A 22,337-nucleotide genomic window follows, 5' to 3' on the forward strand; every position below is an offset into this window, starting at 1 on the left:
CAGGGAGTACAAGTTCAAGGAGAAATTGGAAGGTACATTAAACATTGGTGTTTTTTATTTACCAGAAATTCCTCGAACTTACCAGGAGTACGAGAGCAGTCTTACCTTGAAAATGTTCCTGTTTCAGTTTGTAAATTATTACTCATCCTGCTTCTACGTAGCTTTCTTTAAAGGGAAGTTGGTGGGCTATCCTGGAAAATACACATATATGTTTAATGTGTGGAGAAGTGAAGAGGTAAGAATTCTCTTGGGAGATGAGGTCTGTAGCTTTAGTAACGCAATGTTGACTCAGTGCCTTCTGTGTGTTCTGACTCAGATATTGTCAAGCTGCAAGAGAAGTCTAGACATGGACCCTGTCCACAGATGAATCCTGTAATTTGATAGACTTTCTAGTACATTTTGGGCAAGAAGTTATATTGTGCCTGTGGTTTGGTAGTAAAATAATAATGGGAACTATAAAATGAGATAAGTAAGTTCTTCATTCTGGAAAGTTTCCTGCAAAGGAAGAATGATTACTTTCTTGGAGAAAGGGCTTCACTATGGGTTATAGAGTTAGACCAGATCAATGGTTTCCAAACCTGGCTGCACAACCAAATCACATGGAGAATATACCAACTCCCAACCCTAACCTGGACAGAAAGGTTTAGACTTCTCTAAGAATGAGATCCAGAAATCTATGTTTTTTATACAATCAGGTCAGTCTAGTGCAGCTAGCCTGGCACTGGTTTTTAATCATGTTTGGAACTATTAGGTTACATATCTCTTTAATCCCTTAATATTCCTTCCAACTAAAATCTTGAGATTCTAATCTTAAGGTTTATGGTCTCTTTTAGTTGTTGTAAAATTCCATCTTTCATCATTTACTTCTTTTTTCTCCCCTCTTTCTTCCAACTAGTGTGATCCTGGAGGCTGTCTAATAGAATTAACAACCCAGTTGACAATCATAATGATTGGGAAACAGGTTTTTGGAAATATTAAAGAAGCCGTTTATCCGTATGTATGACTTAGAAGTTTTTTACTCGGTTTAAGTTACCATAAGAGATTTCCTATGGAATAAGCTGAAATATTTTTGTTATTATGGCACTTTATTAGAAAATGTTTAAGCAACAAAAAAACTTCATTTTTAATCTATAGTGAAAGATACATTAAGGTAATATAGGTTTTTATTTTTATTATTTTTTTTTGGTCCATAGCTACCAAGTTTTTTAAATTTAATTTTAATTGATAATAATTATATATATTTATGAGATACAATATGATGTTTTAAATACAGGCTCTTAAAACACATCTTTGTCACTTGAGTGAAGTTGAGGGAAAAGTAATTATCTCTCTCCTATGAAGACTCCACTGGGAAATCTAAATGTTATACCCTCTGTGGATTATTCTACATGTTGCATATTATTTCTAATCCTTCTAAAGATTACTAAAAGTTGAGCTTTGTCAAAATATCCACGTGTCATGTCATCCAGGCATAAAAATTGGTTGTAAATGAAATGCTAGACAACTTTCAGGTTAATACATGAAAAGATTGCTCTCTGAACCAAAAACAGAGCAATAATTAATACATTCTAAAAAGAGAAAACGAAAAATGACAGCTGATTTCAAATATTAATGAACATTCTCATGAATAAAATGAGAAAATCATAAAATCGCAAGTTTGTGATCTTGCAGGGCTCCTAGAAATGACAGTATCAGAGTTTGTCACCTACAGAATAAAGCAGTCTAAAAGGGCTTCACTTAAGACAGAGGACTGGCCAGTTTAACTCTACTTGAAGCCGAGGTCTGGGTTTATTCTCTTACTCATGAGAGAAGGTTGAAAACACCATCCCTACCCAGCCTCCCCACAGCATACACACAGTTCCATAGTGCTGCCTAGGGTTCTGTTTTGCATGCTGTCAAAAAGAAGAACGTGGACTTATCCTTACAAACAATGATAGGCTTGAGCCAAGCCGCCTTCTAGTTTCATGATTAGGTACATCACATTCCTAAGAGAAATAACTCCACATTGTTATGTTAAGTCCTAGCTCTAGACTGAGAACACAGAGGACCACAACCACAACCTGAGCCTACTTACAAACCCAAATTCCAAAACATTTGATGATATTTATTGCTGCAAAGGCCATTAACAAAATCACTTATTAGATAGTGAACTTACTTTAGCTGGTTATTCTAGCCAGAAGATTCTGGGAAAGCCCATAAAAAATTATGTTGACAATGCTAACAACACAAGGGAGGTGATAATGTCACTTAAAAGTATCAGGCTATTAAAATGAACTCCAAGGACTTCTGGTTCCAAAATGCTGGCATAGAGGCAAGCTGGCTTCTCTTCCCACTCACCCCCCCCCCGCCCCCACACAAATATACAGCACCAAGATTTTCAGCAGCAACAACCCAGAGCTCAAGTATGAAGATGAAACAGTTCCCAGGGCCACAGAGAAGTGGAAGAACTCCGAGCAGATGGTGGAAGAACTGGACTTTGATGTCTGTGATGCCCCTCCCCCCATTCTTCCAGGCACTAAGCATGCAGAAAATTTCCCCTTAACTCATGGTTCCTACACTGGAAAAAGTGAAACTGAGGTGATCAACCAGCTTTCCCACCTTCTTGGGCTCCTTGGCAGAAGACCTATCCTTTTCTTAAGGTAGCATAGTGACTTAGTGACTGCCTGAAGGGAGAAGTATCCTGGAAGACAGGCAGAGACAAAAGGAAGAGGTGGGACTAGCATCCCCAACCTGGAAACCCTGCTCTGGATATCTCAACAAAAGGAGATGTCAAATAAGAATGGCTATAGGAGATATGTTCCCCAGGTGCCGTGGGCATGAACCGTTAGCCACTGCCCGGTTATCTCACAATGCTGACATAATCCCTTTGGAACATCCCCAGTTTGGGGCATCCCCAATTTGGAACATCCCCAATTTGAGACATCCCCAATTTGGGTCAGTGTTCTGACCATTTATTAGAACTGAGGTGAATCTGGGCTTCAGGCGCCACCTAGAGCCAAAAAGGAGGCAGCAACCTAGCAGATTCATTAAAGCAGATAGATTCAATAATAAACAAAACAAGCTGAGCAGAAAAAACTTGAATAAATCGCTCATCCTTCAGTGCAAAGACATAGACCATATATCCACAAGAAACAACAGCAAGCTAGGAACCAAGACCTCCCCGAAAGGACAAAGCAAAAATCCCGTGACAGACTCTAACACGATAGTAATTTGTGAGCTCTCTGACCAAGAATTCAAAAGCAGTTTTAAGGAAACTCAGTGATCTCCAAGATAACACAGAAAAGCAATTCAGAAATTTATCAGAGAAATTTAACCAATAGATGGAAATAATTTTAAAAAATCAAGCAAACCTTGGAACTGAGGAGTATATTTACTGAACTGAGAAATTCTTTGGAGGCTGTCAACAGCAGAGGGAACCAAGCAGAGGAAAGAATCAGTGAGCTTTAAGACTGGCTCTTTGAAAATACACAGAGTCTAAAAAAGAAAAAAGAATGAAAAAAAAATGAAGGCTACCCTACCCACAAGATATCGAAAATTACCTCAGAAGTCCAAATCTAAGAATTTTTGGTACTGAAGAGGGAGCTGAGTGAGAGCAGTGGATAGAAAGTTATTCAAAGAAATAATAACAGAAAACTTTCCAAAACTTGAGAAAGGTATAAATATCCAGGTACAAGAAGGTCTTAGAACACCTAACAGATTTACGCCAAGGTATTTAGTAATAATCAAAGTCTCAAAGGTCAAGGATGAAGAGAAGATCCTAAAAGCAGCAAGAGACAAAAAGCAAATATAAAGGAGCCCCAGTTCGTCTGGCAAGGGACTTCTCAACAGAAACCTTACAGGCCAGGAGGGAGTGGAATGGCATTTTCAAAGTACTCAAAGAAACAACCTGCAACCCAAGAATATTGTATCCTGCAAAATCATCATCCACAACAAAAGCTGAGAAAATTCATCACCACCACATCCATCTTGTAAGAAATGTTAAAGGAAGTTCTTAAATATGAAAGAAAAAAAATAAACCAGTAACATACAAAGGAGAACTTTTCAAGGTATAAAATCCACTGATAAAATTAAGTACACGGACAAACCAAGAATACTTGATTACTGTGTTTGTGATGTGCAGTCTACCCGTAACTCTAGTACAAAGTCCAAAACACAAATCTATCAGAAACAATAATAGCTACTGCAACCTGTTAAGAAATAGGTAATTTTAAAATATGTAAATTGAGACACCCAAGAGTCAAGATGGTGGGGGGTTTAGTTAAAGTGTAGAATTTTTTTTAGGTTTGTTTGTTTCTCTTTTATTTGTGTTCTAAAATAAGTTGCCATCTCTTTAAAATAACTTTTTAAATCTCTAAAATGTTTTTTGTAAGCCTCATGATAATCACAATGCAAAAACCTATGATAGATTCACTAAAAATGAAAAGCAACAAATTAAAACATACTACCAAAGATATTCACTTAACTACAAAGGAAGACAATGAAAAAGGAAAAGAGAAGTCTCAGTAAAACCAGAAAACAAGCAACAAAATGGCAGTAGTAAGTCCTTATCAATAACAAGACTGAATGTAAATGTTCTCAATTCTCCAATTAAAAGGCACAGAGAGGTTGAATTGATAAAGAAACAAGACCCAACTATATACTGCCTTCAAGAAACCCACTTTACCTATAGAAACAGACTGAAAGGGAAGATGGAAAAAGATATTCCATGCAAATGGAAACCAAAAAAGAGCAGAAGTAATAATACTCTTATCAGATAAAATAGACTACAAATCAAAGACTTTTAAAAAGACAAGACATGTCACTATATAATGATAAGGGGGTCAATTCAGCACAAGGATATAACAATTATAAATATCTATGCACCCAGCATCAGAGCTCCCAAATGTATAAAGCAAACAGTAGACCTAAAGGGTAAGATAGACTGCAATATGATAATGGTAGAGGACCTTAATACCCCACTCTCAGTAATGGACAATCATCCAGACAGAAAATCAATGAAGAAACATGAGTTAGTACCAACTGACATTTACAGAACGTTTCACTCAACTGCTGATGCAGAATATACATTCTTTTCATCAGCACATGGAACGTTTTTCAGAATACACCACATCTTAGCCCACAAAACAAATATGTACAAAATCAAAAAAATAGAAATTTTATCAATTATCTTCTTCTACCACAGTGGAATAAAACTAGAAATCAGTAACAAAAGGAAACTTGGAAAATACACAAACACGTGGAAATTAAACAACATGCTCGTTAACGACCAGTGGGTCAATGAAAAAATTAAGAAGAAAATTAAAGAATTCTTTGAAAGAAATGAAAATGGAAATGTAACATACCAAAATCTATGAGATACAGCAAAATCAGTACTAACGGTGAAATTTATAGGAATAAATGCATATATCAAAAGAATAGAAAGACTTCAAGTAACATGAATGAGAATGTTTTGGCTATATGTGTTTCCTTTTCAATGAAATGCTTGTTCATGTTGTTTAACCATTTTCCTACTTGGCTTTCTATATTTTTCAAATTGATTTGTATGAGTACTTTATAACTTCTGGTTACTGGTTTTTATTTATTTATTTATTTTTGGTTTTTCTTTTATGGTTACATGTGTTAGAAATATTTTATCCTAACACAAATTTTATCTTTTTATTTTTCATGGTATTTCTAGGTCATGATTTCTCAACCTCAGCATGATTGATATTTTGGGCTGGGAAATCTTTGTTATGGGGGGTTAGGGGAGCTGTCCTTGTCATGGTAGGATATTTTAGTAGCATAGAACTCTATCCACTAGATGCCAGTGGTCTACCCTCAACCTAGTTGTGACAACTAAAAATGTCTCCAGGCATTGCAAATTTACACTTGTGGGCAAAAATCACTCCCAGCTGGGAGCTTTAATATGGTAGAATATATCACCTATATATCATACAACATATATGATATATATCATCAACTTATTTCTTTTATACGTTAGCATTTCTAAAATCTTGTTTAAGAAATACCTATCCTAAGATTAAAAATATATTCTCATATACTTCTAAATTTTTATACATTTTGACATTATTGTCTTTCACTTTCAAATTCTTAATATATATGGGAAGGATTTCCATGTTTGAAATGAGGTACAAATCCAATGTTTTACATATATGTGTGTATATGTATATATAAACTATATGTATGCATAAATTATCATATTATCATTTATTGAAAAGTCCCTCTTCTCTACTGTCCATAATTTAAAATACCATTTATGCCATATACCAAGTGTAGTGCTATTTCTAGTTCTCCCTTCTGTTCTGGGATTTGTCTATTTTAGCACCAATACTATTATACAATCTCTTAATACTATATAATGTCTTGTATCCATTGGGGCAAGTTTTATCAAATTATTCCTCATCTGTAGAACTGTCTTGGCTATCCTTGGTCTTTTGTCTTTCTGTATACATTTTGGAAACATCTTGTCAGATTTCACATTGAAAAATAGTCCGGCTTTTTTTTTTTTTTTTTTTTTGACGGGGTCTTACTCTGCCACCCAGGCTAGAGTATAGTGGCATCATTGTATGATAGCTCACTGCAACCTCAAACTCCTGGACTCAAGAGATTCAGCTTCAACCTCCCAAGTAGCTGGCACTACAAGTGTTTCCCACCATGCCCAGCTAATTTTTCTATTCTTTGTGGAGACAAGCTCTAACTCTTGCTCAGGCCAGTCTAAAATTCCTGGCTTCAAGCAATCCTCCCACCTCTTCAAGCAGTCCTCCCACCCCAGCCTCCCAAAGTGGTAGGATTACAGGCATGAGCCACTGCACCCAGCCTATTTTGGTTTTTTGATTAAAATTGCATTTTAATTATTTCAATATAAACAATTATCACTTTTTTATAATATCAAGTCTTCTATTCAGGAACATTTATTTTGGACTTCACCAACTTCAAATAAAGATTTTAAACTTCTGCATTAGGTCTTAGAAATATTTTGTCAAATCCATTTCTAAGCACTTTTCAATTGCTATTGTAAATGACATCTTTTAAAAAATATGTTTTCTACTTGTGTGTTGTGGGTATATAGCAAAGAAATATATTAATAAACCCTATTATTATTTTTCATAAGTTTTGTCTAATATCACTTGGATTTTCTTTTTTTTTTTTTTTTTTTTTTTTTTTTTGAGACAGAGTCTCACTCTGTTGCCCAGGCTAGAGTGAGTGCCGTGGTGTCAGCCTAGCTCACAGCAACCTCAAACTCCTGAGCTCAAGGGATCCTCCTGTCTCAGCCTCCCGAGTAGCTGGGACTACAGGCATGTGCCACCATGCCCGGCTAATTTTTTCTATATGTATTTTTAGCTGTCCATATAATTTCTTTCTATTTTTAGTAGAGATGGGGTCTCGCTCTTGCTCAGGCTGGTCTCGAACTCCTGAGCTCAAACGATCCGCCCACCTCGGCCTCCCAGAGTGCTAGGATTACAGGCGTGAGCCACCGCGCCCGGCCTATCACTTGGATTTTCTATATAATCATATCACTGTTAATAATCATGTATTTCTCCTTTATTTCTAATTCTTTTGCCTTTTTTCATCTTATTGTATTAATTATGATGTACAGTAGAGTCTTGAATGTGATCATGAAAATTCTTATTTTGTTCTGATTCTAAAGGGAATGCTTTCGACTTTTCCCTTTTAAGAATGATGTTTGCCCTAGGATTTTACTATATAATTTTCTTCTATTTACTTTTCTGTCATAAGTAGGTTTTAATAGGTGCTTGGAATATATTAAATACATTTTTCTCCATAAATTAAGATAATTTTATATTTTTCTACTTAAATATGTCAATTTGATCTATTGCATTCATTGATTTGCTGATTGAAAAAAACTTATTCTTCAAAGTAATCCAACATTATGATATATTTTTTGTATAAGATGGCATTTAGTTAGTAAATATTTATTCATTGTTAGTGCATTTATTTTCACATGTTAGATAAGCATCTGCATTTTCTTTCTCATACATTTTCTGTTATAATCAATTCCCTGTTTCCTTGAGTTTCCTTCTGAGCATCATGACAATATAAAGGTTAGTAAGTAGTCCTAGTGGTGACCCTCACCTCTACTTGCTCTTTAACTGAACTGTCTCTGAGTGAATGTATAATAGTATATTTCTGTGAACAGACTCAGAGTTGTCTTATTTTCTTAATTACCCTAATAGAAGAACTCTTCACTTCCACTTCCACATGTGTTGTGAAAAGAGCACTAGAGTTTGATTTGGAGTTTAGCTGGAGTCTTATTTCTCCATGCTCTGTGATCTTAAGTTATTTAACCTCTCTTTCTGCCAATTTCTGGATTTAATACTCTGATTGATTCTCTGACCTTTTTCTTTTTAGCTCTGTTTCATGTATTTATTTTTATCACTTCGAACAGGTTGGCTTTGAATTGGTGGAGACGCCGAAAAGCTCGTACCAACTCTGAGAAACTATACAGTCGATGGGAGCAGGATCATGACCTTGAATGTTTTGAACCCCTTAGGCTATTCTATGAATACTTAGAAACAGGTAATTTTCAGCCACTGTTCTGAAACATAGAGATACCCTGAATAAAAAGAGGGGTTTTTTTTTAGCTCTTGATATTTCTTTCTGCCATGCACATAGTAGGTGTCCAATAAGTCATTGGATGGTCAATAAAAAGATGGATGGATGGATATGGAGAAGATTGGTTCATTGTTTCCCTGTCCCAGCAAATAGAATGCAGAATAAAGTTTAGTTTCAAAACACTTTAGAGCTACCGTCCTTTCAATAGAATGTTAATATTGTTGGAGAAAATCAAGCAAGAATTACTTTTTAACACCTGTCTCAAATTAGCTTTAATGACTATTTCTTCTTTTGTTTGCCTCAGCGACAGCTCAGAGAGAGAATAAGCTGGAAAACATTTTCAGAGTCTGACATGCATTTAGTGTATGTTTTTATGTCAGGCTGAAAATAAGAAGGCTAAAAGCCATTATATAAAGGAAACCAAGCTGAACACAGGAAATGCCTAAGATATTTCAAGGACTGAATAGAGAAGAAACTTTGAGAACAAATTTTGGGAGAGATAATGCTAGGAACTCCTTATATAGTATGCACAGTGTTTACTCTCAAGCGATTTTCTCTGTTTCTCTGGTGGAATTAAGGAGGACAATTTTCTAAACTTACTCTCAAGACTGTTAACACCATGGTGGAATAAATGAGATGCCCTGAAACTGTTAGTGATTCACCAGTGTAATACATACATATGATATATGGATTGAAATAGGTAAATTTAGGACAAACATAGAAGTCTAATTTATACAGCTTTGGTTGTAAAATTAGTCCTTCCTTTTGGGGTGATACAGCTATAATTTTTAATTGTGTAAGTTGCAAATGAATTTGTACCTGCATGCATCAGAGATTACTACCAAAATTACTAGGTCATTAAGTATGAAATGTCCTATTTTGAATCAAAAGTTTAGTTAATCATATCTCAATCAAGAAGCAGTACAATTAATCAAAGTATGCACCTAAACTATCAACACAGTTTTGCCATCTTAATGGTAGCTTGCTTATGCCAACAGTGAAGAAGCCTGGAGAGGGAGTGGCAATGAAATCCTGAAAGGTGTTTTCCTCAGCTTGTTGAGAATTGAATATTTTTCCTTGCAAGAAGTGTCCCAAAGCCTAGAAGAAGTGGTAGTCAGTTGGAACAAGATCTGGTGAATACGGGCAGATCTTGCACCAACGGCACCAACTGACAGAGAGTTCCCAAGTCTGGCTGCTATAGTTTAAACAGTGTTGTTTTTTGTGACATGTGATGTTGTAAGAGAATTGGCATGTCTCTATTGACCAATCTTGGCTGCTTAATCTAAAGCATTCTCATCATTTCATCCAATTGGTTGCAGTAGACATCCGCTGTAATTGATTGACAAGGTTTCATGAAGCTGTAGTGGATAATACCAGCGCTGGACCACCAACAGACACCATTAGCTTTTTTTGATGAGTATTCGGTTTTGGACTCTGTTTCAGCACTTCATCTTTATCAAGCCATTGTACTTAATGCTCATGATTGTCAAAAAAATCCATTTTTCATCATACGTAACAATAGAGTATAGAAATGGTTCACCTTTATGCCGTGACAGCAAAGAAAGGCAAGCTTCCAGACGATTTCTCTTCTGATGCTCATTTAATTCCTGGGGTACCCATCTATCCAGCTTCTTTACCTTGCCCATTTGTTTTAAATGGTCAAATATTGTTGGGATAGTAATGTCAAACCTTGCTGCTGATTCACACATAGTTTGAGATGGATTCGCTTCCAATACAGCTTTCACTTCATCATTATCCACCTTGGTCTCAGGTCGCCCGCATGGCTCATTTTCAAGATGAAAATCACCAGAATGGAACTTCTCAAACCATCAACGTACTGAGCATTCATCAGCCATATAGTTCCCGAACACTTTGTTGATATTTTGAGCTGTCTTCACTGCGTTGGTTCCACAACGAAACTCATATTAAAAAATAACATGAATGTTTTACTTACCCATGGTTTCACAAAAATTGCTCTAAAAAAAATTGAAAGATAATCACAAGCCAAAACATGCATTTGAAATAATAAGGATGTACCTTCACAATAAAAAAAAAAGTGTCAAAGTGAAATGTCAGAGATATCAACTGTCAAACTTAGAACGTAAGGAAATTGGGCATTCTATACTTAGTAACCTAATAAAAGATGAAATCAAAGTTTACTAACAACATTAACTACTGTTAACATATTGAAACACAACTAAGTTAATTTATTCTGGAAACTTTATGTACATTATCTTTGATTTTTAAACAATTCTGCAAAGTAGTCATTATTCGACATATTTTATTTTTGAGGGTTCTGAAACTTCGATAGTTTAATAAAATTTCCATAGGCCACAAAGATTTTAGATAGAGATTAGAGATTCAAACTTAGGAAATTCATGGTGCTTCTACGTAATACTTCCTATTCATTTTCTGTCTTTTGGTTTAGTAGAGAAAGCAGAAAAGGAGGGAGTCAATATGTGTTTGTTCACTTGATGACAAGACTGATTTAGTCTTATGAGAAAAGCTAAAATCCAGAAACATTTGAGATTGATTGAAAAATAGAGGGCTAATGGAATATTCATTCTTTCCTCCTTTAATGGAAAGCTGTGCACGTATCTCTTACTGTTTTTTCTTCACTCATGTGGGAAGCCTGAACTGTCATTTGCATGGATTCTTTTACTCCAAGAATTCATTGTAGGAAAAAAAGGGACAAAAATGAGGAGAGAAACAAGCTTACACAGCTGTAGTCCCCTGTTAAGTGTTAATAAGGAGAGAGAATAAAACTTATTTAAAATATGTCAAGATATAGTATTGATGATCAGGATCTTAACATATTTTATTCCAGAAAATACATATGTTTTGCCCATATGCAAATTATATGTATACACACACATGCATACACACATGCTGGATACTGGAATCATACAAATGAATTCATCATCATCCTTGATCATAAAAAGTACATAGATTAGCAATAGAGAAAAACTTGTTTACCCCACTAATATGCCAATACACATGTAAAGACTAGACCAGCGTAAAATTAAACTTAGCCCTTAATAAAAGACACAGAAGAATAGATTCTTTCTTTGGAAAAATATAGCTCAAGAGGAAGAACAAGGAAGGATTTCAGCTATGCGTGCCTAGATTCTCCTCATTCTCACAAGCAGATAAGCCACTAAGTGAGGAAGTGGACTGTAGAAAGGGGTCGGGATTGTTTTACCGATATGGACCCCTCCAAGACGAAGGGAAGTGGCAAAGTTGGGCAGGGTGTTCCCCTCTTTCCCTTTCACGAGTTGATACCTTTTTTTTTCTCTCTGCAGTTACTCAATTTGGATTTGTTACACTATTTGTGGCCTCTTTTCCTTTGGCTCCTCTGCTTGCTCTCATAAATAATATTATAGAGATTCGAGTGGATGCCTGGAAACTTACTACTCAGTACAGGAGAACTGTAGCTTCTAAAGCTCATAGCATAGGTGTTTGGCAAGACATTCTTTATGGAATGGCTGTACTTTCGGTTGCAACTAATGTAAGTAGACCTATTTCAGCAGGGTGACTGTTTTTTATTATTTGGGGATGGGAAAATGTGGATGATGCTGAACCCAATCTTTATTTACATTGATTTAATCATAGTGGTATTCCATAAAGATAAAACATTCCTGAACTTTTATGCACTAACCAATACATAAAAACCTATGACAAGCAAACTATAAGAAATTAAAGAAAAAAATTTTAGAATTACTGTCATTAAAATATCACGACACAGTTTCATACCATGTGACAAAGTAGACAGAAAATAAGTGATGGTGTAAAGAATTTGAATAATATTAATCCAATTAAAGATGGCTTATACTTGAATTTGTATACTACAAACAGAGAATATACAACATTTTCCTGTTAGGCTCATAAAGCACTTATTTAAAAAATGATAAAACTAAATTACCAAAAGTAAAAAATTATCAGTGCATATTCACCTACAATAATACTTTAAAAATTGAAGTTGGTGATAAGAATCAAAAAAGAAAATCTAACCACTTAACCTTCTAAGTAAGAATCATATAAGAGGAAACAATTGAAATTATAGAAAGAGCTTAACTTAAATGCAAACCTATAGAAATGAGCTAAAACCACTGTTAAAAAAAGTCCATAGCCATAAATGCTTTTATTATTTTTTTTAAATAAAGGAATACTGGAAAACATGAGTTAAGCATGTAACTTAAGACACTAATGAAAAAATGTAAAGTACATCAATAGAAAGTAGTAAAAAAGAATAAAGATATAATCAGAAATAATCAGATTAGAAAACAAATACAAAGCAATATAATTGCTAAGTAAATCAAGAGTTGGTTTGTGGAAAAGACAAATAGAACAAGTGAAACTCTGAGACTTCTATGCACCCATTTATTACAATAAATTTTAAAATTTATTTGAAATGACTGCTTTTTTAAAAAATAAAAATTGCAAAATTTGTTTAATAAGTGATACCTAAATAGACCATTAGCCATAGAGGTAATGGAATGCTTTTTAAAATGTACCATTAAAACTGTAAGTGCCAGAGCCACATGGTTTTTAATTGACTTAAGTAACCTAAAAGAGACATCTTTATACTATTCCAGAGATTAGGAAAGGATGTGAAAATACCATTCCTGTGGAATCAAATCCTGAAATTAGCTACAGTGAACTGTGAGAAATTTACAAACACACAGTCTTCTGTCTCTCCATTTCCTCCCCATCAACCTCCTTCCTCTCTCTCTCTCTCTCTCTCTCTGTCTCACACACACACACACACACACACACACACACAGTCCTAGCATATGGCGTTGGCCCAGGCAGGTGAATGTAATTGATAATAATAGAACTGTGCTATGAAGCAATAAGAAAGTAAGAAATAGTAAGGCATGGTAGAAAGAGTGTGGTTCCTGGAGACAGGTACATTTAGGTCCAATTCTCTACTTAGCCACTTTGTAGCTATGAAATCTGGGAATACTAATCACATACTGTAAATGATCCATTTTATGTTTTAAGCCAAAGGGTTGCATATTAATGATTTATAATAGTATTTTAATCATTCTGAATTATCTTGTTTATGAGACTGAGAGTTATACAAATCAGACATTTTTAAAACTAGATTGGCAGCTCATTATCTTCCTTTTTCTTTGTTCTTCAGGCTTTTATTGTTGCATTTACATCGGACATCATTCCTCGTTTAGTTTACTACTATGCCTACTCAACAGATGCCATGAATCCTATGAAAGGATATGTGAATAACAGCCTGTCAGTATTCCTGATAGCTGATTTTCCAAATAGTACTGTACGTTCGGAAAGCCGAGACATCACCACTTGCAGGTTTCCTTTTGTTTGTTAAGGTTTTAATTAAGTTATCTATTTCCTTCATATCTTACAATGTAAAGGATTTACTTGAGGCAACAAAAATCCTGGCTAAATAAAGTACACCAATTCTAGAATTCACACATCATATTATTCTTATTAGGAAAGGTAAAATGTCAAAAAAAAAGAGAATATTATGGGTAAAGATAACACCAATTTCTTTTTTTTTAATTTTTTTTTATTTTTATTTCATCTTATTGTTATGGGGGATACAGAATTGCAGGTTACATACGTTGTCCATGTATCGCCTTTCCCCCCAAGTCAGAGCTCCAGGCGTGTCTGATCCCCAGATAGTGCGCGTTGCACCCATCATGTAGGTATATATCCTTTCCTTCCCCACCCCCCCTTCCCGAGTCAGCACCTTCAAGCATTACCATTCCCCAAACGGTGAGCAATGCACTCATTGTGTAGGCATACACCCATCCCCTCCCCCACCCCCCACCTCAGTCTGATATCCGATTGGTGTCATTCCCAGATGTGTATTTAGGTGATGTTCAGGGAAACCAATTTTCTGGTGAGTACATGTGATGCTTGTTTTTCCATTCTTGGGATATTTCACTTAATATAATGGGTTCCAACTCTCTCAAGGAGAACCATAGAGATGTCGTATCTTCATTATTTCTTATAGCTGAGTAATACTCCATGGTATACATATACCACAGCTTACTAATCCAATCATGTATTGATGGGCATTTGGGTTGTTTCCACATCTTTGCAATTGTGAATTGTGCTGCTATAAACATTCGGGTACATGTGTCTTTGTTACAGAATGACCTTTTTTCCTTTGGGTATATGCCCAATAATGGGATTGCTGGATCGAATGGCAGGTCTACTTGAATCTGTTTAAGATACCTCCATAATGCTTTCCACAGGGGTTGCACACCAATTTCAAATTGTTTCTTATTTTCTAAATTTATTGAAAAGATTGCTCAGGAACAAATGCAACTTAGTCCAAAGTTGTAATATCTATAGATCACAGAGCATGATCATATTGTATGGGCATTTAATTTACTTGAATTTAACTGTATGTCCTCAGAAAAGAGATAGAGTGAGAAAGAGAGAAATAACGATACAATGATATAATCAGTTCACCAGCCATCCCACTTAAAGAGTTTCTTCTGTGTAGGGAAGATGAAATTGGATATGTGAATCTTCTGTTTCCACACTCAGTGTATCATGTACTATGAGGACCTTTTTACTACAGTATTTAAAGATACACACACACACACACACACACACACACACGCCCCTTAACTCAAATCAACTGCTTAACTTGGGATTCCAACAAAGAAAGAGGAAAATATTGCAAGGCAGATGAAACATTGTTATATTCCATATTTTATTATAGAGAATCATAACCTGCTGTTTAAGAGCATGGCCACTGGTGTTAGATTCCTTGATGTCATCATTTACAAGTTGGGCTAAATTGCTGAAGAGCATCAATATGCAGTGACTGTGTAGAATAGAATGAGCTTACAAAGTTGAGCACTAAGAAAACTCCAGAAAGGTTGTAAGAAAAGCAAAGAAACACAGTGTCAGAGCAGCCAAGAGAAAATAGAGTTTCAAGAAAATAGAAGTGTTGATATTAACTGATCAACACTTACGTGCACATATAGTAGTAACATTCATCAGGAGTCGGGCAGATGGGACGGGGGAGGAGGGGATGGGTATATTCACACCTAATGAGTGCAGTCAGGGGGATGGACACGCTTGAAGTTCTGACTCGGGTGGGGCAAAGCCAATATACGTAACCTAAAAATTGTACCCCTGTAATGTGCTGAAATAAAATTAATAAACAAATAAAAGTTCAAGCAGTAAAAAAAGAAAATAGAAGGTGTCAACAATATTATGTCCCATTCTTGAAATAGCAAAAAATAGATGAGAATTAAAATATTCCTTCAATTTAATGACAGGAGACAATTGGTTTGGTGGAGCAAGGGATAGAACCAAGTGTGTTAAGAAGCAGGAAAAAGGGAAACGTAGGTGGCAAATAGTGGCAACTCTTTTGAGAAGTTTGTCTGAGAAGTTTCACTTGTGTGTTTCCTATTATATCTATTAGTGTACGCACATAAGTAGCATATGGCTGCAATTTTATGTAAGAAAGAAAGATAAATTGTTCATAGTATCAGTTACCTTCCTATGACCTACCTTTTGTGGTCAACTAGAAGGGTCTCTTAAGAGAAATAATGAGAATTTGTTAGGTCTCTCTAGTTGAAGCTATAGCTAATATTTTTGCATTTACTTTCATTTTTTAGGTACAGAGATTACCGATATCCTCCTGATCATGAGAAGAAATATTTTCATAATATGCAATTCTGGCATGTCCTTGCTGCTAAGATGACCTTCATCATAGTTATAGAAGTAAGCTGCTCTTAACTTTCATGCAAGTTACTCTCTTCTCCCTGTAGGCAGATATTCCTAATGCTATCTGCTCATCACAAAGTTAGCATTCTCAATGAATTGTTTTGAAGGAAGTATTTGTTGTCATAAAAAAACATCTTAAGTATGTTCACAGTACAATGGGTTATCTGTTATTCAGGGGCTATTGTTGAAGATACCATAGTGACAGAAAAGGAAAGGAAAAATATGATCTCTTCCCTTGAGGTCAAGAAAGGGTAGAGAACCCACTGATTTTACAGAATACCGATTATGTTCTACTTCCAGAAGTTAAGTCATAACCACCTTATAAGTTAGACTTTATTACTTACCTTTGAAAAAGGAATCCTATACTCTGCAAAAATCAGTAGTTGGATTAAGGTTAACCAGCTAATATTAGGGCTGGGTTTCAATGCCAGATATGTCTCATTCCCCAGCCTATGCTGTGTCTACTATATTTTGCTTCCTCTCTTGTGAAGTCCCCTGTATACTTAAGGAGATAAGGCATGGAAGAACAGAGTGGGGGTGGTATTTGACTAAGTTTCAAATTGACTGCTACAAATCATAAATTAGGAAGGCCAATAAATGAGAGAGAAATAAAAGTAAAGCCCCTTTTCAACTTGCAGTAAATTCCAATAATTGACAATTCTAACCCTAGCACATACAATTCTAATCAGTTTCTGTTTAATTTATATTTATTTTTATCAAGATTATACATGTAATCAAATAGTTCTCTACATGGCTAAAAATGAGAGCAGTTCTATGTAATATTCCTTCCTATTCTCAAATCCTAATCTCCAAAGCTAAACATTTCAACTTTTTAATCTCATTCTTCTAATAGTTAGCTCTGTATGGCAAAACAACATAATTTTGCAGGTATGTATTTTTAGTTTTAGATGTTAATCACTGACTTCCTGTTATGGCAGATCTCACACATGTCACACCACACACACATGTGCACATACTGAGACTTTATCTTTCTCCTACCTCTCAATATAATGACAGTATAATTTTTTGTGTATACAGGTCCATAATTTCTTATTCTGAAATCCCAAACCTCAGAAAATATAAAGTATTTTGGCAACTTAATTAGCAGCAATACCCGATCTGATATGATTTAAGGCTATTTGTAGGGCCGGGTGTGGTGGCTCACACCTGTAATCCTAGCAGTCTGGGAAGCAGAGGCAAGAGGATCGCTTGAACTCAGGAGTTCAAAACCAGCCTGAGCAAGAGTAAGACCCTGTCTCTACTAAAAATAGAAAAAATTAGCCAGCATAGTGGTGTGCACCTGTAGTCCCAGCTACTGGGGAGGCTGAGACAGGAGGATGGCTTGAGCCCAGGAATTTGAGGTTGCTGTGATCTAGGCTGATGCCAGGTGCTCTAGCCTGAGCAACAGAGTGAGGCTATGTCTCACAAAACAAAACAAAACAAAACAGGCTATTTGTAGAGTGACCATTTATTTTGCTGCAGAAATATTTAAGTGTTTAATACAAAGTACCACCTCAGACCCTGCTGATATATGGTTATATACACTAAATTATATATTTTTAATCTTTAGTTATCTCAATTCTGAAATATTTCTGTCCATCAAAGTTTTGAGTAAGAGATTTTAAATAAGTACAATAGGGTTTATAAATTATGACTTTATAAATATTAGTCATATCTGTATCATGTATTATACTCTGCATATATTTCCCTTCTTATAATATTGTTTTTCCTCTTTGTTTTCTCTCTCTCTCTCTCTCTTTCTCTCTAGTTCTTTATGAATTTATCACTCTTTCATTCCATACTTCAGTCCATACTGGACTGAAGCTTAGGTCACCTTTCAGTCCAGTAAATTGCATCAGGAATTCCTTTGTTTGAATTTTTGTTTTTATTTATTATTTTTATCTATTTTTTATAATCATCCCAGGCTCTAACCTAGCATCATCCTGGGTCTTCACCTCTCTTCTGTTGAGTGCTATTATTTTCTGCAATCTGTGTACCTATCATCCTTGGTTTAATAGCTTATTTTGGTGAAGCACATCTTCTTAATTTTCTGAGGAAAATTATGGGCAGTCAATTTTTGAGAACTTGAATATTGAAAATTTATTTTCTTTTCTTACACATTATTTGGAATAGAATTCAAGATTGAAAGTTTTTCCCTTGAAAATTTTTTTCATTAACTTTATTTAGGTTTTCCTGAAATTTTGAAGACATTTCTCCATTTCCTTTCCACTTCCAGTGTTGTAAAATGCAATACCATTCTGATGACCCAGTCTTTGTTTATGATATATTTTTAGAAATAATAAGCTTACAGGATTCTCTCACTAGCCCCACTTTCATGGAACTTTATAAGACAGTTCCTTGCTATTGGACAATATTCATTGTTTTGCACACTCACTGAGTCCCTTGGATCTTAAAACATACCCTTCAAGTTGAGAAATTTTGCTTATATTATTAATTTGATAAACTTTTCCATCTATCTTTCCGGAACTTCTCATATTCAGATATTATACTTCCTGTTTTAAAATTCTAATTATCATGTATTTTCTCTCTTATGAAGAGATGGATTAGTATCTTTGTTTTTTATTCTGTTTTTGTTTTTTTTTTTTTTTGCTGCACTCATTATCTCTGTTTTCTCTTAGTTCCTGTTTACTTCATTGTTTTTCTTTCATGTTAGAGACTTTCCTCCATATTTGTTGGTTCTGCTTATGTTTAAGAGTGAGGCAGTGAAAAGCTGATTATAACCTTTGGATGCGTACAGGAGAGATGTTACTTGGTGGGTTTCACTGTAGCATGATGAGGTAGTGAGCCAACCTTTTCACTGGAGACCTATAAAACTTTGGTATCTGTAGTTTTGCTTTCACAGACTAGTTAATTTTCCCCAGAGAAAAATCCTCCAACCTCCCATCTATTGAGATATGTCATGGCTGCCTATGTTCTGAGAACTGAGCAAGGCAGAGGGGACTTAAGGATTTCACAATTTGGTAGGCTGAACTTTACTTTTTGATGTCTTTGTTTTTAATACAGTTCCACATCTCCATCCTCAGCTATGTCTGGTCACACTGAGTTTACAGCTTTCTGGTATAATTTTTGCAGAAAATGAACTCTTCTGCTGCTTCCAGGGTGGGATATGCAGAGAGGTAGTACCTAGATACAGATAGGAGAAAGGCTCTGGAAATTCAAGTGGTCCTTATACAAATTTTTAACTAATCCGCTTGCTTTCAACTCCACCCCACAGCAATGCCTCCAAAAGTCCTTAGTACCTTCTTTCTTGAACTTTTCTGAGGGTCTAAAACAAAACTGCCTTTTGTCTTTTTGGTTTCCACTATCAGTCACCATATCCCTAGTTGCAAGTTTAAGTGCCAGCTTTCTTCACTCTTTTGAGTCTAAGTCCCTTACAAATATTTTACCAGGTTTTCAGGAGGGAGCAAAGATAGGGGATATCATGGGGGTAATCATGTTCAACTGGAATTCCACTAATTGCCTATTTAAGTAACTGTTTGTTTGTGTAATTTGGGTCTTTGTATGAAAGTTCTAGGACAGAGATCATATTTTCTTGCTTGCCCTTGTACTTCATGCCTCAAGCACAGTTGATGGCATGAGTGAAATGAATGATTTGTAAGGACTTCCTGCTGAACACTCGACAGTTCTAACAATGTCTAATTCTCCTTTATATTTCCTCTAGCATATTGTGTTTTTAGTTAAATTTCTGTTGGCCTGGATGATACCTGATGTTCCAAAAGATGTTGTGGACAGAATCAAGCGAGAAAAGTTAATGACTGTCAAGATTCTCCATGACTTTGAGCTCAACAAATTAAAAGATGACTTGGGACTTAATTCTAAAGAATTTTCCAAGCATTTCATGATTGAGGAAAGCAAAGCACGTCTGGCTGGATCAACGACCTAATCAGCATAACCAGCCAGCAGCTGGTTGTCTGTATCACTTCACTTTTTCCTCTGGGTTCCAGGCGCAGAGGCCAGAAGCCATATGTCAGTTTTACCCTTTCTTTCTTTCTTTTCTTCTTTCTTTCTTTAAACTCAACGTTTTTATACACTTTTATAGAGGCCAACTTTGTGATGTTGGAAGAGTACCACTTCTCTGTTTCATTGGCTGGGCCCTTTGCAGACACCATTTTCTGAAGTCCTCTAAATGACCATTGAAAGTGCATGTAGAATCAGAATATTGGGAAATCATGGAGTGTTGCAGTTTAGAATGAAACACTGGACTTGGGCTGTCCCATCACTTTCCAGTGCATCTACATATCTTTATGGTCTCCTATTGGTTTTTTTTTTTTATATCTCCTTCCCGTCAAGAAAAATGTTGGGACAAAAAGAAAAGGAGCAAAGAGGCTGACTGAGATATATATAACCTGTCATTTTAAAATGTGCCAATAAAAACCAAAATCAGATGACATAAGAAAACTCACATATTCAAGAACTCACATATCATAGCGGAGGTTTGTTCCTGAAATTGTCCTGAATAAGTTAAACTTCCATCAGAATCTCAGATAGTCCCTCCTGATAAATGCAGAATTCATTTCTTCAAGAGACTCAACTTTTGAGTTTCAACAGAAAAACAACAACTCTGTTCTTAAAGATAACATTTTGGTCACAGTAGTTTCAAGACTGTGGATTGTCTTACCTGGAAAACAACATTACAAAGGTGTTAGATTGCTTCAGGTCTTTAAGTAAAGATATTATAAAGAAGTAAATGTGTTTTCTTAGTAGTTAAAGAATGCAAGACAATGTATATCGATTAATTTATTGACCTTAATCTAGAAAATTGTTGAATTATTTTTTTAAAAATCAGTTTTCTTCTAGAATGCCTATTTTGCATCATGAAACCTTTTTGAGCACTAGCTATTTGTATAAGTTAGTTACAAGTTATTTATGAAATGTGATCTCTTTACTTTAAAACAATCTCAAATCTTTTGACAAGTTTACAAACCTTTTCTATTGATGTATCACCTCATACAATGCTGAGTGCCTTGTTCCTATGCCTTTGACACACGAGAAGTCATATTGGTTGTTAATTTGATGTGATATAACATCTCAAATGGAAGCTTATTTTAGAGAAACTGTCAGTGTAACAACAGCCACAGAGTTTAATACCAAAAGAGGATCAACCAAGTAAGAATGAGTGATGGACTTGATAGCTGAGTGAAAAAAATATGTTTGTTGAATTATTCCTCTCAAATTTAGGCCTGTGGTACATGTACACTAATTCTTATTCTTTTACTTTAAAAAAATACTGCTTATATATGTGTGTGTGTGTGTGTGTATACATATTACTTCTAGAGTGAGAGATACAGTCCAATTATATAGTATTTGAATCCCTAGTTTGAAATTACAATTCACTTCCAAAAGTGTAGTGTTTTTTTAACCACACAAGAAGAAACTTTTTCACAATATTTTTTAAAATAGTGTTTCATTATCTAATGCCAATAAATTTTTATTGCATTTCCAGCATTAAATATATGGCAGATGGTATTAAACTACTGATCAATATTAAGCATTTAGAACTGGGGATTATGGATTTTATAAAACTATGGGACAGTTACCCCAGTATCGGTAGTACTGATTTGTCATCTGCTAGGTAGACTTTATGAATATTTTTGGGTAATTCGAAATTATCCCATTAGTAAAAGATGGTTTCATATGTGGATTTCATTTCTTTCCTGAGAAAACCAGTCAGGGTTAACATGAAATAAGCCAGAGATGCAGTATGTTTGGTTTGTCAAGTCAAACTCTGTGTCACTACAATATTGTGCATTGCACACAGCTCACATTGCTTCCTTCCTTGGTGCTGATAAAAATAGCAAAGAACATGGAAATTAGCTTCTTGGATATAAACTTTAATTTTTATGACTTAAAAGTGTCTATAGAGCTAGATTGTAAAATGAATAAAGACAAATTTAACTCACAAATTTATCTGTACACTGCAGTTTTAAAATAAACCAACTCAAGTGTTGGGTTTCTAGAGTTTATGGAAAAACTGGCAAGGGAGGAAATTAAGATAGGTAAATAATTCCATG

General features: G+C 35.2%; 1 protein-coding gene across 1 annotated transcript in view; it reads left to right on the plus strand.

The window, feature by feature from the left end:
- The window catches only part of ANO5 (anoctamin 5), a 69,415-nt gene extending 49,206 nt beyond the window's left edge, over positions 1-20,209 (plus strand). Inside the window, exons 16-22 of the mRNA XM_069470563.1 lie at positions 66-235; positions 896-993; positions 8,408-8,538; positions 11,877-12,082; positions 13,721-13,899; positions 16,197-16,302; positions 19,988-20,209. Of these exons, the coding sequence (XP_069326664.1) occupies positions 66-235; positions 896-993; positions 8,408-8,538; positions 11,877-12,082; positions 13,721-13,899; positions 16,197-16,302; positions 19,988-20,209 (1,112 nt within the window). The remainder of the gene's footprint in view (positions 1-65; positions 236-895; positions 994-8,407; positions 8,539-11,876; positions 12,083-13,720; positions 13,900-16,196; positions 16,303-19,987) is intronic.
- Positions 20,210-22,337: the final 2,128 nt, after the last annotated feature.

This window comes from Eulemur rufifrons, chromosome 6, assembly GCF_041146395.1.
Source record: "Eulemur rufifrons isolate Redbay chromosome 6, OSU_ERuf_1, whole genome shotgun sequence".
Lineage (NCBI taxonomy): Eukaryota > Metazoa > Chordata > Mammalia > Primates > Lemuridae > Eulemur > Eulemur rufifrons.